Source organism: Canis lupus, chromosome 13 (genome assembly GCF_003254725.2).
Source record: "Canis lupus dingo isolate Sandy chromosome 13, ASM325472v2, whole genome shotgun sequence".
In the NCBI taxonomy this organism is placed as follows: domain Eukaryota; kingdom Metazoa; phylum Chordata; class Mammalia; order Carnivora; family Canidae; genus Canis; species Canis lupus.
The window spans coordinates 21,647,682-21,665,514 of NC_064255.1; the positions used below are offsets into that span (position 1 = coordinate 21,647,682).

Sequence of the window (17,833 nt, forward strand, 5' to 3'; positions counted from 1 at the left end):
ATGTTTACATAAATGTTTTTTTTTTTTTTTTTTTTTTTTTTTAGGATCCCTCCCCACCCCCTGCCACCTTTGCAAGCCACAAGGCAATTCCCCCTAGGGATGATAGAAAGCTAATTTATACCTTCAACTAAGGTTTCCAGATATTCTGGCCTGCCTTCGGCCTGGCAAGAAAAGGATCTTTCTTCGCCACTTGATGGCCAGATTCTGAATGTTGGCTTCCTCAACTCCAGAGCAGCAGCAGAGATCTTAACTCAGAGCTGGGTTCATATCTTGTCTTTGGCACCGTGTAGCTGCTTGATCTTAGGCACCCTAACCTCTGAGTCGAGAGTTTCCTTCCCTGAGAAATGGGAATCCCTACTTCACAAGTTGGTTCCCAACCCCAGCCAAATAGTAGAATCACTGTGAACTTTAAAAACATGCAGGAGAGCAATGCAAGAAATCTGCACCCTTAAAAAATCCCAAGTGACTTTCTGGGACAAGCAGACTGGAAAGCAGAGATTGGAGGCTTACCTTAAATGATGTAGAAAGTACCTGGCACATCCAGTACCCAGGTATCTACCCTACCAGAGTTGGGAAGATAAGGAGGGCACGTGGACAACCATTCTGGGCTTTCATCATACATGTCAGGATTACATGACATGATCCTCTCCCCGAATCCCAATCCCAACCGCCAGAGCCACTCTGGAAAGCAGTAAGTCAACTGCTAGGAAACACGTGTTTTCTCAGCCCCACCTTCCGAGATACTAACAGTATAAAGTCCAAAGAGCAAGAATTAGACTTTTCCCAAGGTGAAGCTTTGCTATTAAGTAAATGCTGCAAATTTTAAAGGGGAAGGGACCTCAGAAACAGAGTGGCCATGAATGGAGCAGTTGGCAACCAGCATCACCCGTTCAGTCAGTGTTACTCAAAGGCAGCTTGGAACACGGTGACACTGGCGATATGCCATCTCCTGAAATAAGCAAAATCATTCCTTTCTAACTTTCTGGAATTTCCCCCCAAGACAAGGAGACGGGTGCAGCACTGCTCCTTCTCATCACCCCACCTCATGATGGATGAATGAAGAGGGCCCAAAACCTGGCATACAAATTTGGGTGGTTCATGCTCTAGAAAAAAAGGCTCACTAGTGTCATGGCATCTGCCTTCCAGTCTCTAGGTTCTGACATGGCAAGGGGATTAAACGAATTCTGTAGGGTTCCAGGAGTCAGACCCATGGGCTACAGAAATGCCATGAAGCACCCTACAACTGGATAGGGTTCCTAACTCAGTGTTCGTTAAAATCAAAACCCAGACATTCTGCTTCCAGGAATGAATCCTACAGATAGTCCCCAACATGTGAACAGAAGTAGGTACTGAAATATGCTGCATCACTGAAATAGCAACAAATCCTGGGCACTCCTAAATGCCCAAGAGTTGACTGGTTCCAAAAATGACGTAGTACCTAAAAGAGGCAGCAGAGTAGGTACATGGAAATTTAAGGCAGACAACCATCAAGTTGTACACTTTAATTTACAATTTTTATCAATAAAAAGGATTAGTTACAAAAGGGGAAGTTCTCGATACAAAATAAGTTTGTTTTTTTTTAATTTCACTCATTAATAGAATCCACCATCATGTCTTGCCTTGCCAAATCAAATCTCAAATAGCTTGCTTAGCTAAAATTATTCCAAAAAGACAGGTCATCCAGACAAAATGATCAGCTCCCTAAATGTATTTGAAAAGGAAAATTTAATGAACATTTTGCCTTGAACTTAGGTGTCCTAAAGAATACTTGTAACCCTTACCAAAACTACTGCTAGCAGGCAGCTGAGTGGCTAAGAGGGCAAAGAAGAGCGTCGGGCTCACTTACGAGAACCTTCTTACACGTACAATGAGTTTCCGCTCCTGTACGATGAGCGCACATGCGACATGACAGGACTAATGGCTTCTAAAAGTTTACAAGTAAATTTTATTGTGGCCACAGGTCAACAGCAAAAACATACGACAGTTGAGGTTCAGATTCTCTCGGCCTCCTATTTTATGGTATAACTTAAATATGGAGAGGTACACACAAACAAACTTTTTTTAAAAACGAGCTGTTTTCAAATCCTCACTTCCTGGGAGAACACACGTCACTACTGTTTAGAGGTGGGGTGCGGGACAGTCACACTGGTAAAGCACAAAGTTTCCTGAGAAGAAACCAATCAAAACGACCAAAGCCTTTCCAGCTGACTCCAAGTGTGGCAGCCACTCAACACTGGTCCTGGCAGGCTGCTTTCGGACTAAAAACACAAATTAAGAAACTGGCAAACACCAGGGCCTTCAAAAAAACTTTATTGGGGGATAAGCCTCACTCTGATGTGAAAAAGCCCACCTATGAAAACAGAAGTTGTGGGTATTTACGCTGATGTGCATTCATGACGTGTACCTTCATGGCTCAAAATAAAGACCCTCAAGCACAAATGATTCTAAAGCCATTACAACCCAAAGTTATGGGATCTACCTAGATGTGCTTGCAGTAGCTCTCAACATACAATCTCTGTACAGAGGAGAGCTGCACCTTCCTCACAATTAACTGAAGCACATGGCCAGTAAAAGGGGAAGGAGAGAAAAAAGACAATTTAAATAGGGTATGAGGTTGTCCTGTCCACACTATTCAATGAACATAAAACTAGGAGGAGGAGGAAATGTGATCATGCCCAGGTCTCTCTCAGAGAGAGCAACTCCCTGCGGCAAATGTGATTTGGAACTTTCTAGCACAACACAACCCAAACTACTCTGGGCCCACACAAAACCAGTATGCTCTACATGAGATGCAAAGGGAGTTTGCAGTATGCCCCCCAGTTCACCTTAGCCCCACCCCCCACCCCAGCAAGATGCAGCTCCACTTGAGTTTCCACCACTTGACTTGGGGAAAACAAAAAGGACTAGCAACAACCCTCAGCCCCAGTCTGTGGCCCTCACTGACACAGTGGTGCTTTTTTTTTTTTTTTTCCATAAGAAACATCTGTAGAGGTGGCAAATGGTTGCACATGGTACCAGGTCACAGCAATTCCAAAAGCTGATGAAGCTCTCCGTCCGCTGGTCCAGTCTTCTCTTCTATTGTTATAGTTCTGCCACCAAAGGGGGGAACGCGGTGGACAAGTTCTCTGTGACCAAGCCTTGGCAGAAGTCAATAAATAAGAGAGCTTGTCACAGGCAGAACCATGTTATGGGCAACCTCCTCTAGCTGCAAGTGTGGGGGTTGGGGAAAGAAGGAGGGAGGCATGTGTGCGAGAAAGAGGTAAGAGTCCCTTCGTCAAGGGTTTGGTGACCCCACCCCACAAGCCCAGCTTGGTGCCAGCAGACCGGGACCTGCCAAAACCCATTAATTCAGACGGAAAAGGAAGAGAAGACACCAAAAAAATATAGTCAGTTCTGAAATTTGCACAGTTGATATTTGTTCTTCGTAGCAGTAAGGACTTGAATGAGAATCACGAAACTTGAGGAACACTTATATTTTTCTTCAGGATTTAAAAAATTGTGTCTTGTACTGAAAGACTACATTCAGTGTGGGTCGGGTCCGACAGCGTTTGCTAGAACTTGGTTGGTAAGCACACCCAGCACTGGGAGGAAACGTCATCTGAGCGGAGTGGCTGGTGGGCAGGCCCGAGGCCGCCCCTTCACTGGTCCCCAAGCCGAAAGCCCTGTCCCCAGTTGTGTCTCCCGCCTCCGCCGTTCTGGTCTGCAGCTCGCCTCATGCTTGCGGGGGGCACACCGAATCCTGACACCCCTCCTCTCCTGCTGGGCAGCCAGCGGTACCTGGGTGGTGGGGGGACAAAGGGAGAGAAGACGACACAATCACTTCGGCAGAGTGATCCCACCACTCAGTGCACCTTCCTTTCTTGGTGTCCCTGTGGCAGCTGTCTCACTGAATCGTATTAGCGCGGCCAATGGAAGGACAAGGACAAGTCTTACTTTAACTCAGGCCTTTTCAGCACTTGGCTCAATGCACTGACCACAGGCGGTACGTGCTTTTCAGGTTTCTTTCTTTCTTTTTTTTTTTAAGATTTTATGTATTTATTTGAGAGAGAGAGAAAAAGAGAGAGAGAGAGAGAAGGAGCACGAGGAGAGGGAGAAGCAGGAGACTCTCCACTGAGCAGGAGGCCCAACATCGGGCTTGATCTCGGGACTCTGGGATCATGACCTGAGCCGAAGCCAGACGCTTGGCCAACTGAGTCACCCAGGCACCCCACTTTTCGGGTTTCTCAAATTTACTCCATTCCCAGCCAGATCCACACTCAATTTGATTTCTGATTACAAAAGTATTTCATGCTGAAGAGTATGGAAACAAAAATATTACTCCCACAAGCCCAACAACCAGAAAGAACCACCCATATATAGCATTTTGACATATCTAAATACAGATCAAACTAGATCAAAGCAGACAAAACAAATTCACGTGCAGAAGATGAATCCGCAGCCTGAGTGTTGAGGCCCAACAGTGTCCACTGCCACATCTGGGCTCCACGGCATCCACCAAGGGGGATCGGAGAGGCCCTCTTGGTCTTGGGAGTCTGGGGTGTGTTTTTCCTGTGAATTCCTAATCTGCCCTCTGACAGCATTCCTTCCATCTCCAATATGGTGGGAACGCTGAAGCCCAAAAAGGGGACCTGATTTCACATGTGACAGATTAGTAAACCAAGAGTCACAGAACAGCTAAGAAAACATACACCCCAGCCTGTGTTCTCTTGGGCTCTGACCTCTCTGGACTCGGAGTAAATGGAGAATGTTTTTAAATCTATTCCACTTAGTGGCTCAGTCAGTTGAGCGTCTGCCTTTGTTCTGCTCAGGTCACGATCCCAGGCTCCTGGGATGGAGTCCCACATCGGGCTACCTGCTCAGTGGGGAGTCTGCTTCTCCCTCTCCCTCTCCCCTTCCATGCTCGCGCACTCTCAAATCAATAAATAAAATCTTAAAAAAAAAAAAAAAAAAACCTATCCCACTTAAATTCTAATGTTTACAATTGTGCTCGAAGGCAGAGACCATCACCCGATGCCCCTGCTCAAAACCCTCATGGGACCAACAACAACCCAAGAGTGGTGACCTGTCCACAGCAAAGAGCCTGCAGAGCACAACCCAATCACCCAGTGCTTCGCGTACACCAGGTGCTGTCTGTGCATACACTCACCTTGTCTTCACCACAACAATATGGGGAAGGCTCGATTAGTATCCCATTTTATACATGAGAAAACCAAAACCAGATTGAATAAAGCCCTTCTAAAGGTGACCGTCGGGATTCAAACCCAGGCGTCCTGGCCCCAGAGCTTGCACCTGTACCACTTACTGCACTGCAGCCTGCAGAGGGGACCCACGGGGTGCGGTTCAGGTGACAGCGGCCGGTGACCGGAGTCCTCACTTGTTTACATCATCCCTGAGACTTTCCTGTTCCCGCCAAAACCAGACAATGAACCCCTTTCAAACAGAAAAATAACTGTGCGCAGAAGAGGATCTACTTTTCCAAATGGAATGCAGAACAGGGATCTATCTTAGAATTCTAGAACTCCCATCTTCCCTTTTAAACAAATACAGCTTTGTCTTTAAATGAAAATGTATTTGCAACTTCTGATTTCTCAATATCCTTGATGTTCCGGTACAATAATATTCCTCCAAAGTGTGTAATAAAGTAGAACACTTAAAAAGGTCTGTCTTGCTGTAAGACAATATGGAAGCCATCTCCACTGCTTAAATGGATAGTGAAATTAAATGCAAGTAATTAGTACAAAAAGACACCCAATTATACATAATCAACAAAAATTTATGGTAATTTCAAAGCAGTTACTGCTTTTGCAAGGAGCTACATTTTATCATCTGATCTTTATGCAAAATTCAACAGAAGGGCTTTTCCGCCAACAGAGAATGCTCAAATGGAAGGCAGGCTCCAGTGTGCCCTTGATTTTGCCGCTAGAATCTCGGATACTTTATTTCCTGCAATTGAGAAATATCTACAAGCTGGGAAGTCAAAATATGGCCATTTAAAGCAAAAGAACTGCTGGCTACCCACCAAAGGACCAAGTTTTTTCTTTTTTTTAATTGATGCATCTGCCATCTGACTTGATAAACCTAGATCAAAAATCCAAACCTGCTGTTATCGTGTCCTTTGATAATTAGAAAGCAGATTGGTCATTTGTTTTCTTAGCCTGAAGGCAACTCAAGGCTCAGAAGACAAACAAGTTTCTTTCTCTGCTCTTAAAAAAGAGAGAAAGTACAACAATAGTGTACTTCTCTGTTTGTATGTTATATTTCACAGAAGAAGGCTTTCAAAAACCTACCACTAACTGACAAAGGGGGCGGGGGGGTGGTGAAGGGGCCTACTCAAGTTTTACTGCTCTCACTGACCCCTCCAGAAGAATGACAAACCGCAAAACATTAAAATGAGCAAGATGTGAAAGGGTGTTTTTTTTTAAAGCTTTTCAATGCAAGCTATGACTGCATATCCCCGACTGGAGATTAGGCGTGATTGTCAGGCAGGCTGTGACACCCAGATGGTGATTTCACTGGTCCCTTCTTCAACTGCCTTTTGCTTCACTGACAGAATGGCCACACTACTTACATGCTTAAGTGTGTCAGCATCTCTTCTGGTTTGTAAAATCCCACTCCAGCCCTAACTTTAAGAACAAGACTAAGAGCTCGTATTTACTGGACACCCATGGCTGTACGGCCAACAGCATACCTTTCCACCTGCAGCCGTGGGAGACAGGGCTTCCCCTGGATTTACAATTTGCAAGTTGGAGCTCCGAGGTGTTATTAATTCCCCTAATTATCAAAACTGGTAGACGGGAATGGCATTCCAACCCAAGTCTGTCACAGGCCCTCAGCCCCCTCACCTGAATAAACCCTAAAACCAAAGAAGGAACCAGTACGTACTCCCGGGGTGCTTGGACTATCCAACCCTGGGTTTCTCACTTTCACTTTAAAAAGTCCTACAAATTTTCTGTTCTACAGCATCTAATAGAAAAAGGGTTGAAACTGCTAACCAAGGAGTTAACTTAGCCCCTTTGCCTCTTCTCTGGCCAAACCTTGTGGAAAACTGATACTCCGAGAGACGGTAGCCTTGTGCTGTGACTGTGCCCGGCCCCCTACGCACTGCTGTCCACGCTGGACCGTGTGCCTTGCCCCGTGCCCCGCAGAGCTACGGTGTCCCCTGGGAAGCCTGACATGAGTCAGCAGCCCCTGGCTGCAAGGGCTCCACAGAGACAACCAAACTGTGGCTCTGAGCCCTGGCTTCCTGTAACTGGGTGACCGGGGCAGTTTGTTGGCTCACAGTTCTCTGTCCACCAAAAGAGGTAAATGCTATATCTCATGGAGTTTTGATGAGGACGCCTAAAACATGAGCAAATGGCTATTCAATGAGCAAAAACACACTTACAGAAACTGAGGTGTGGAGAGAAAATTCCTTCCTCCCAAGTCCATCGGGTATCTGAACATTAGGAAGAAGTAAAGATGTCCAACAAGATTTCCAATTAGCTCATTGATTACCCTGCAAACAAAGAGCCAGGTGAGTTTGAAGGCATTCAAGCAGTCAGGTGAGATGTAGCCAGTTTTAACTAGAAGCCCAGGGAAGAGAGTCTGGCAACCCACTGCTGGTCCCTGGGAGCCTATGACAGCTCCACAATGAGCCCTTTTGTGGTCTGTATGGTGAATGCATTCGGAGGGAAGGGAAATTCAGTCCTGCTGGAGTCTGTGCTCTACAAGACCAGCTGCCCTGACATCTCTGTCAAGCCCCATCTCATCCTCAAAATATTGTTTTTGCTACTTCCTGCCTCCAGAGTTGGAAGCTGCAAAGCAAGCTTCTGCTGTTTCAGTCATAAATACTGTATTTGCAAACCATGGGCAAATCAAAAGGCTAGCAAGAGAGAAGCAGGGGAATATGGAAAGGTACAGGGGGAAGAGTGAACGCCTGTTCCCCCATTCCTAGAGCCACAGCACTTCTCCCTCACATCTTTGAATATAAGACATCACAGAGATCACTTGGCATAGCTGACCTTCACCTTGTAATCCTAAAATAAACATTGACCTTCAGTTTTCCCATGGCTTACATACAGGCCACTTCAAGGTTTTATAGATCCACTCCTACTATCACATATCCTTCTGTCTTCTCCTGCCACGTGATTCCTGTCAGGGACAAATCAACAGCCACAAGTACTCCCAGACTCTGCCCATCCGGGTGGCAGGGCAGCTTTACCATGCTCAGAACTTGCTACGCTCTAAAGAGAGTCTGTTTGCTGACTCATTCATTTCTATCAATATCCGACAGGCATTAGGACCACACAGAGCAGAAATGTCAGACATGTTAAGGCCCCAGTACTATTAAAATCTGTTAAAACATTTAAGATATTTTGTAGTACAAGTAGGAGTTCACAGAACAGTTGCATCTTGATATCTTCCTTTTACAATTCTGACTGGATGCTTTAAAGGTCTTCCTCTCAGCTCCAATTCCAGACTAAAAATCTGAGGCTATTTGGCTAAAACTTCTGTACTATCAAACCACTTACAAAACTACTTCCCATCTGAGAATCTGCACTTCAATGACTGGTGAGCAGCTTTCAAGGCATCCTGGAAATGCCTCAAGTATAAAAAAAAACAAAGGGATGCCTGGATGGCTCATTGGTTGAGCAACTGCCTTCCGCCCAGAGCATAATCCTGGAATTCCAGGATCAAGTCCCACATCAGGCTCCCTGCGGGGAGGGAAGCCTGCTTCTCTGTCTACCTGTGTCTCTGCCTCTCTCTGTGTGTCTCTCATGAATGAATAAATTTTTTAAAAATCTTAAAAAAAAAAAAAAAAGAATAAAAAACATAGTAATTTTATGTATAATTCTTAGAGTCATCAGCTCAGACACAAATTAAATTAGTTCTTTGTTTACTCAGTCTGGACAATGAATTCAGAAATATTTATTCAAAAACATGTACATGGAAATGTACTGTGCCTAATGATGAGCTAACAAAATAACAATCATTCAATGCTAAATGCACTTAAAGCCCTACAATTTAATCAATTAAATCAGAATGAAATTATAGTTGATTCTTGAACACAGATCTGAATTTTGTGGATCCACTTATATGTGGGGTTTTTTTGGAGAAATATAGTACAGTTCTAACGCATTAATTGACTGCTTGTGCCATAAGCAAGGCTTTGGTCAATGGGAGACTATTAGCAATTAAGTTTTGGAAGAGTTAAAGAATATACACAAATTTCCAACGATGCAGGAGGTTGATGCTCCTAGCCCCCATTGTTCAAGGGTCAACTTTATTTCATAAGTATAAGGTTCCAATGCATCAATGTTGAACAACTTTCAAATTTTATAAAGATAAGAGAAGGGAGATAAAGAATAATGGAAGTCTTCTAGGGATTTGTTTCCAATTAAGTAAATCTAGTATCACTTACGAGCCTCCGATGATATAGTTGAATCCAAGGATAACCCAAGGTAAGTAACAGGCCTAGGAAAAAATATACACAAACATGAATAACCACACCTAAAAAGGATACAGTTGCTAGGGGGCTGGAATGGGTAAAGATATACTGACAAGAGCTTTATATAAATCCCTTGGAAAGTCACTGCGGTAATTTCTCAGACCAGTCTAGCATTATTGTACTTGAAACTTCCTATCTCAAATTATACAGGGGGCGCCTGAGTGGCTTGGTTGGTTAAGCACCTGACCTTTGGTTTTGGCTCAGGTCATGATCTCAGGGTCATGGGATTGAGCCCTGTGCACTCAGCAGGGAGTCTGCTTGAGATTCTCTCTTGCCTTCTGCCCCTCCCCGGACTTGCATGCTCGAGCTATATCTAGCTAAAATAAATACATTTTTAAAAAATAAAATTATACTTATTCATATATTAGTAACTAGAGAGACAGAGTACTTTGCCCATGGTTCAGATACAACACATGCCCCTCTGGGTGAATATTAACAAAGATCTTCACAAAGGAGATGGGTGTCCTATGGATGCTGGTGAAAACATGACCCTGAAAAGAACCACTTTAAGACTCTAACTGGCAAAACTGCTACCCATGAACTAAAATATCCCATCTTTTTAGGTTCTTCTTTTACATATTTCACAAAATTACTTTGAATTTTTATCTCATTACACACGGATACCTTGAACAAATACTCTCCCCAGTGACAAAGCTCTTCAGTTGAGGCTCTGGCCAGACCAAGATTCAGCACGTTATACCAAGAGCTAAGGGAGCTGCAAGGAACTTCACAAACTAGTAAAGAAAGGGTTGCATATAAATAACTTGGAGACCGAATGTGGTTAAGTACCATAAGAGAAAGAGAACATCTTACAGAGCCCAGAGGCGAGACAAATTCTAGACAGGAGACCTGGAAGTATGTTCAGTCCCTACTCAAATGAAGAACAGGTAGGATTTACAAGAGGAAGAGAATAAAAAAGATGCTACCAGTGGAAAACTGTGAGAGAAGGCACTAAGGGAAGTGTTTGGTGACAAAAATAATCTCTCTTAGCTAAAGTGTAAAATACATTAACAGGGAATAGTAAGAATAGACTTTAAAAGAGAGTGCTCCCCAGGAGTATCTTTCCTTTTTCTTCTTTTTTTTTTTCTTTTTAAAGATTTTATCTTTATTTATTCATGAGAGAGACACAAAGAGAGAGGCAGAGACACAGGCAGAGGGAGAAGCAGGCTCCCTGCGGGAAGCCTGATGCAGGACTGGATCCCATGACCCCAAGATCACGCCCTGAGCCAAAGGCAGCCACTCAACCACTGAGCCACCCAGATGCCCCTCCTCCTTCCTCCTCTCTATCACGTACAGACATGAGACCACTTAGGGACACAAGCCTGAGGGGCCTGAAGCACAGAGGGAGTGAGAAGTAACAGCAAAGGATTCCAGGTTGGCTGCAGACAGGCAGGGCACTGAGCAGGGGAGAGGGGGCTTGCCTATGGTACGCTGCTCTGCAGTGACCTCTTCCGGATGAGTCAGAAAGTGCATCTCTGAGCTGAGGGGATTTTGCAAAGACAAATGAAAAGGAAAATTTTCCAACTACATGAAAGTACCTTAAACCGCGTTCCAAACCAAAACGATACAATCATGTCTCTGTTCAGTTGGGCCCAGACATAAAGTACTGACATGATCAGAGGAATCATCAGCAACTGCAAAAGAAGTCAACATGTAAAGACAAGGCTCCAGAGGCACTTCAAACAGGCTCAGCGTGAATCTACCTTTTTTTTTAACCTCTCCCCTACAAATTCTCACATGGCTATTCAAAACCAAAAAGAAATTCAATCATCAGAATTACAAACTGTGTTAATCAATTGGACAATGCACATTACAAAATCCTGGAATAAAATACAATTATTTTAGACATATTCAGAAATCTCAGGATCAAACTTGGTTATTTGAAAAAAAGCAGGCAGTAAAACTCTACCTAATGTATATTCTCAATTTAAAAAAAGTACGTATCCATATAATGCATAGAAAATACTGGAGAACCATCACTGTCCATACACAAACATTGTGAAGAAGCCCGAAATGAGCAAGGAAAATAACAGTTTAGATAATTCATGTAAGACTTTCAATATAAAAGTTATAATTCTGGTAATTTCAAAATGCCACATAGTTAGCCACAGAGTTAATGCAATGTAAGCTTCTCTCAAAGGCCATTCATTATAAATCTGAAACCTATAAAAGGGCAAACAGTTTCAAGGGACACTTACCTGCATATCCATTGCTAAGCCAGTAATCTTGGTTTATAAAGTTAAAGATAAGATACAAAAAAAACATTGTGCACCTAGTATCAGTTAATTTCATTCCTGTGTCCTGAAAGAAAACACTTTTCTGTAGTTCAGGTTGTCTAGAACATCCCAAACACAAAGGTACCTAATCATCTTCATTATGAATACTCTCTTATACTATTATGATGACAAGGAAATGTGACAAATGAACTGCTTTGGCATATGACTCAGATGGCCCCCTTGCGTCCTCTCTGCCTTGCCCTGTGTTTCAGCATCTCATCTTCAAATGGAAGACAGAGATACCTGTGCCCTGAAACAAATAATGATTCTACTCACATCCAGGGCTCCACAGCATGGTTGAGGTTCCAAAACATTTTTTTTCTTCCCTTAAAAGAGGGGAAAGGGCAATCAAAGTGCCACATGTCCTGGCTCTTGGCCAAGTTTCAATGGAAGCTAAGCCCCAAAGCAATGTTAAGTTCACCAACTGGGTGCAGACTGAGCCATCAGGCCCCTTCTGCTGCTCTCACCATCTGTACAGGTCCGCAGCTGGAAGGCTGCTGGCAGCTGTAGCTGTGACACAGCAGAGACGAGCTGGGTCCTTTCCCAGAGCTGGGGACTTATGGGGGAACTGAATTACTGGGTAAGCCCCCGAAACAAGGACTGCAACAAAGTCAGGAAAGGATGCTGCTTGTAAATTCATTTTCTGAGAAGGAGCACAGATTCCAAAAGCTGTCTCATGGCATGGAATCTCTTTGTGCTGCAGTCAAACAAGCTGTCACACATGAGAACGCAGAGAACCAGGAACAAGAACAGGGACGGCAATAAAATTCAACCAAATGTGGGAAACCTCACAACAGCAAGAGGACGCATCACTCAAGGGCTATGTGATTTACGACAGCTTCAAAAACGAACTTTAATTATTCCTAATTATTAACTGTAGTAAACAAAGATGCAAATACTATAATTTGAACTGTTGTATAAAACACGGTCTACTTCCCCAAACCTGAAAATAATAGTTTATTTCTGGCCCCAAATAACAGACTAAAGGATACCACGATGCAAATCCAGTTAAAGAGGAGCATGAATAAATAGTCTGCCGGCCTCCCATCAAAAGCTCCTAGAAACAAAAACAAGCCAAATGTCATGGTTCAGAATTTCAGAACAAAGTGACTTCTATGTAGAGAAATACTTCAAAAAGTTATAGAGAAAGCCAAAATGAGAATATCTTTAAATTTCTCCTCTCAAGCAAAAGAAAAGTAAATTTTTAAAAATATCTAAAACGATGCCCTTGGAGCATGCAACCCTTGATCTTGGGGTTGTGGGCTTGAGCCCCATGTTAGGTTTTGAGAATACTTAAAATAAAAATCTTTAAAAACAAATTTAAAAAATAGGGATCCCTGGGTGGCTCAGTGGTTTAAGTGTCTGCCTTCAGCTCAGGTCATGGTCCCAGGTCTGGCATCGAGCCCCAAGTCAGGTTCTCTGTTCATCAGGAAGCTTTCTTCTTCTCCCTCTCCCTCTGTCTGCTGCGCTACCCCCCTCCCCGCCCCGCCCCGCTGCTTGCACTCGCTGTCTCTCTGTGTCAAATAACTAAGTAAAACCTTAAAAATAAATAAATAAAACCACTTCCTCAACAAAGCCCTGAGCTACAGCCAACTGAGTAATGCTAATCTGTGTTCTCCTAGCTGAATTCCAGTAAGGATCATGCTCCCCAACTACCACAGGCTGAAGGACTCCTGTGGAGGAATCTGTTCCAAAACTCCTGAGATTACACCTCCTGAAGACATCACAACCAGTCGGGCTCTTTCCTGGCTCTCCCCATGACCTGATGACACATCCGTGATCACTGGGGCAATCCTTTCCCTCTCCACTGGACCATAAGCTCTGATAGGGAGGGAAACACATCTGCTTTGCCCACCACTGTGTCTCCTCCAGCATGACTCTGTTGGGAAGTTCTTACAGTTGTTGTTGCTGTTGTTGTTAATAGATTCACACACACACACAAACCACTTAGTCTGACACTGCCTTTCTGAGAAGATTCAATCTCCTTCCAGCTTACATTCTAGCAAGGGAAAATGATGCTGGAAAAAGGGAAGAGGAAGGGCAAAGCCAAACCTTCCCATAGCCTCTGACTCTTTACCTTTACACTCCATCTGAGAGGTAGAAAAGAAAGACCCCCTTTCTACAGAGAGTTACATGACCAAAGTCACATGGCTTGTTAGAAGGTGAACTCTACTAGTCCAGTGCCCTTGCTACTACATCATATACCAGACTCTGTCTTATATCTGGACAGAATAATCAACATTGGTCTGGCTCTCCTTTCTAAGGGAGATTCCTTATGCATTCAATTGGAAGACCAGTGAAGAGGCAGAAATAAGAAACAAATGACTGGAAGGGTCACTCTAGCTCATACGTAGTCAACTAAAAAAAATCCTAACAAGTATCAGAAAGTCAGGGGAAAATATCTATCTAAAAGAAAAAAAAACAAGTGGGGCGCTTGAGTGGCTCAGTTGGTTAGGCATCTGTCTTTGATTCAGGTCATCATCTTGGGGTCTGAAAATGGAGCCCCGCATTTGGCTCTCTGCTCATCAGGGAGTCTGCATCTCCTCCCACTGGCCCTCCCCCAACTCTTGCTCGCTCTCTCTCTCAAATAAATAAAAAATCTTGGGACACCTGGGTAGCTCAGTAGTTGAGCGTCTGCATTCGGCTCAGGGCGTGATCCCAGGGTCTGCAATCGAGTCCCACATTGGGCTCCTTGTGGGGAGCCTGCTTCTCCCTCTGCCTATGTCTCTCCCTCTTTCTCTGTGTCGCTCATGAATAAATAAATAAAACCTTTAAGAAAAAATAAAATAAAAATCTTAAAAAAAAGAAAAAAAAAAACAAGTTTGCAGCAGAAGTCTCTCGTTCTTTCCCCCATTTCTCCCCTGATATCTCAGAGGCACACTTTAGCCCCAGTGTTAAGGATGCTTAATGGTAGGGGATCTATCTCTATGGATGAATCAGAGCTGAAATTCTGACAACACTTCTGAGTTTTAGTAATAGTTGTGCTTCTTTTGATTTGGTTTCGGCTTTATGATTTCTGTTTTTTTTTTAATTTAATTTTTAAGGGGGCTCCATACCCAAGGTGGAGCTTAAATTCATGAACCCAAGATCAAGAATAGCATGTTCGACCGACTGAACCAGCCAGGTGTCCCACTGGCGTCTTGATTTCCAAGGATTATTCGGATTGACTAGTTTAACTATTGTCATCACATGAACTATAGTAGTCTATTATATGACAAGTTTGCAACTGGGAATTTACAAATTAACAGGTCTCAACCTGCAATCTTCCAGTTTAAATCAGAAACCTTATAAATAAACCAACACTGCTGTATACTTGAGTCAGGCAGGAAAATATGTAGGTGACAAGTGTGTTGTCAGGATGTTATTGTGAGGCTGTACGGTGGAGAGAAGGCTGGGAATCCACGAACCCAGGTTCCAGTCCTAGCTGTGTTACCTTGAACAGGTTTGTGACCTACGGGACCTGTCACCACCTCTCCAGACCATTGTTTTCTTGTCTGTGAAATCTTATATTAAAAGGACAGGTCTCAAAAGTTCCTCCCAATATAAATGTTGAGAGGAGCATCATTCATAACAGTGACAAATGAAAACAAGTCAAATGTCCATCAACTGATGGATGGAAAAACAAAATGTAGCAATTCCATACAATAGAGCTTTATTTGGCAATACACAGGAATAATGTACTGCTACATGGAAGAACCTTGGCAACACTATGCTAAGTCACATATTGTATGATTCTGTCTCTAAGAAATGTCCAGAATAGGCAAATCCAAAAAGGCAAAAGTAGATCAGTGGTTGCCTAAAAGTTTAAGGGGAGGGCGGGGTTGAATTGAAATGGGGAGTGGCTATTAAAGGGTACAGAGTTTCTTTTCATGGTGATAAAATACTCTAAAATTAATTGTGGTAATGACTGCACAACTCTATGAATACTCACTAAATCGTACACTCTAAATGGGGGGAGCTGTACCGTATTTGAATTACGTATCAATAAAACTTTAAAAAATGCCTCTCAACTCTAGAACTTCAAAATGCTCTGTGACTACATAGTATGGACTGGGGGAAACTTTTAAGAATTAGAGTAGACAAAAGAGATCAAAGGGCTAATAACCCTACAGATTGATCTGAAGTGTTATTCAGGTATCACAAATTAGTTTAATTACTTGACTATAGGGGATCCCTGGGTGGCGCAGCGGTTTAGCGCCTGCCTTTGGCTCAGGGCATGATCCTGGAGACCCTGGATCGAATCCCACATTGGGCTCCCGGTGCATGGAGCCTGCTTCTCCCTCTGTCTGTGTCTCTGCCTCTCTCTCTCTCTCTCTCTCTCTCTGTGTGTGTGTGTGACTATCATAAATAAATAAAAATTAAAAAAAAATAATTACTTGACTATATAGTAGGGATGGGTAAGTGGGTTCCAGGACATCAAGCAACCAAGAGAAAACAATTTACAAATAAAATATGGCCGCAGAATTATTGTAACTTACATTTCATAACAGTATTATGATTATTTTTTAAGTCCTTGTGTTTCAGAAGTGAATATTAAATTATTTACGGATGAAATGATATCATGTCTGGCATTTGCTTCAATTAATCAGGGGCAGAGGGACAGACACGAATAGAAATCAAGTAAGACCAGCGATGAGATCATTATTAAAGGTGAGCAGTAGTTAGGGGTGCCTGGTTGGCTCAGTTGGTGGAGCAAGCGACTCTTGATCTCAGGGTCATGGGTTCAAGCCCCATGTTGGGTGTAGAGATTACTTAAATTCATTTTTTTTAAAGGTGAACAATAGTTAAAAGAGGGTTCATATAGACATGTAGACACAGACTACAACATGGATAGACCTTAAAAACATTCTACTAAGTGAAAGAAGCCAGTCACATAGGGACTCAGAAAATGTCCCAAATAGTGAGATCCATATGTATAGAAAGTAGCTTGGTGTGTGCCAGAAGCTTGGAAAAACAGGATGGGGGAGGGAGAGTAATGCTTTCAATTTTGAGGGGGTGATGAAGAAATCTTGAATTAGTTAGTGGTGGATGCATAACACTGCAAATAGACTGAAGACCACAGAACTGGGGCACTTGGGTGGCTCAGTCAGTTAAGCATCTGCCTTCAGCTCAAATCATGATCCTGGTGCCCTGGGATCAATAGAGCCCCAAGTCAGGCTCCTTGCTTAGTGGGGATTCTTCTCCCTCTGCCTCTGTTCCTCCCTCCACTCACGCTCGTGCTCTCTCAAAAATAAAATTACTCTTTTTTAAAGATTTTATTTATCTAATCATGAGAGACACAGAGAGGCAGAGACATACGTAGAGGGAGAAGCAGGCTCCCTGCGGGGAGCCCAATATGGGACTCCATCCCAGGACCCCAGGATCATGCCCTGAGCCGAAGGCAGATGCTCAACCACTGAGCCCAACCAGGTACCCCAAATAAAATCTTAAAATAAAAAAATAATAATAATAAAAAGACCACAGCACCCTACACTTTAAAATGGTTAAAACTATTGGGGCACCAAATAAAATCTTTTAAAAAATAAATAAATAAAATGGTTAAAACAATCCATTTTTTTTGCTTTTTTTTTCTTTTTTGTGTTTTTTTTTTATTGGAGTTTGGCCAACATATAGTATAACACCCAGTGCTCATCCCGTCAAGTGCCCCACTCAGTGCCTGTCACCCAGTCACCCCCATCCCCCCACCCACCTCCCCTTCTACTACCCCTTGCTCGCACCTTTCTGATTTCTTTCTTCTTCTTTTTTTTAATAGCGCTTAATGCAGGAAGGAGGCTTACTGACCATTTGGTACAGGAACCCAATTACATCTTAGGAGAGTTTGTTTTTTTGTTTTTTGTTTTTTTTTAATTAATTTTTTTTTTTTTTTGGAGTTCAATTTGCCAACATATAGCATAACACCCAGTGCTCATCCCATCAAGTGCCCCCATCAGTGCCCATCACTCAGTCACCCCCACCCCCCGCCCACCTCCCTTTCCACCACCCCTTGTTCATTTCCCAGAATTACAAGTCTCTCATGTTCTGTCTCCCTTTCTGGTATTTCCCACTCATTTTTTCTCCTTTCCCCTTTATT

At 43.2% G+C, this 17,833-nt stretch overlaps 1 protein-coding gene across 2 annotated transcripts in view; it reads right to left on the bottom strand.

Annotated features, from left to right (window-relative positions):
- Positions 1-1,487: 1,487 nt before the first annotated feature.
- The window catches only part of DERL1 (derlin 1), a 29,866-nt gene continuing 13,520 nt past the window's right edge, over positions 1,488-17,833 (bottom strand). For both annotated transcript variants that reach the window (XM_025450338.3, XM_035696570.2), the window contains exons 3-8: positions 12,756-12,820; positions 11,686-11,712; positions 11,026-11,121; positions 9,401-9,453; positions 7,385-7,495; positions 1,488-3,777 (exon numbers count right to left, since the gene is read on the bottom strand). In XM_025450338.3, the coding sequence (XP_025306123.1) occupies positions 3,639-3,777; positions 7,385-7,495; positions 9,401-9,453; positions 11,026-11,121; positions 11,686-11,712; positions 12,756-12,820 (491 nt within the window). In that variant the 3' untranslated portion in view covers positions 1,488-3,638. The remainder of the gene's footprint in view (positions 3,778-7,384; positions 7,496-9,400; positions 9,454-11,025; positions 11,122-11,685; positions 11,713-12,755; positions 12,821-17,833) is intronic.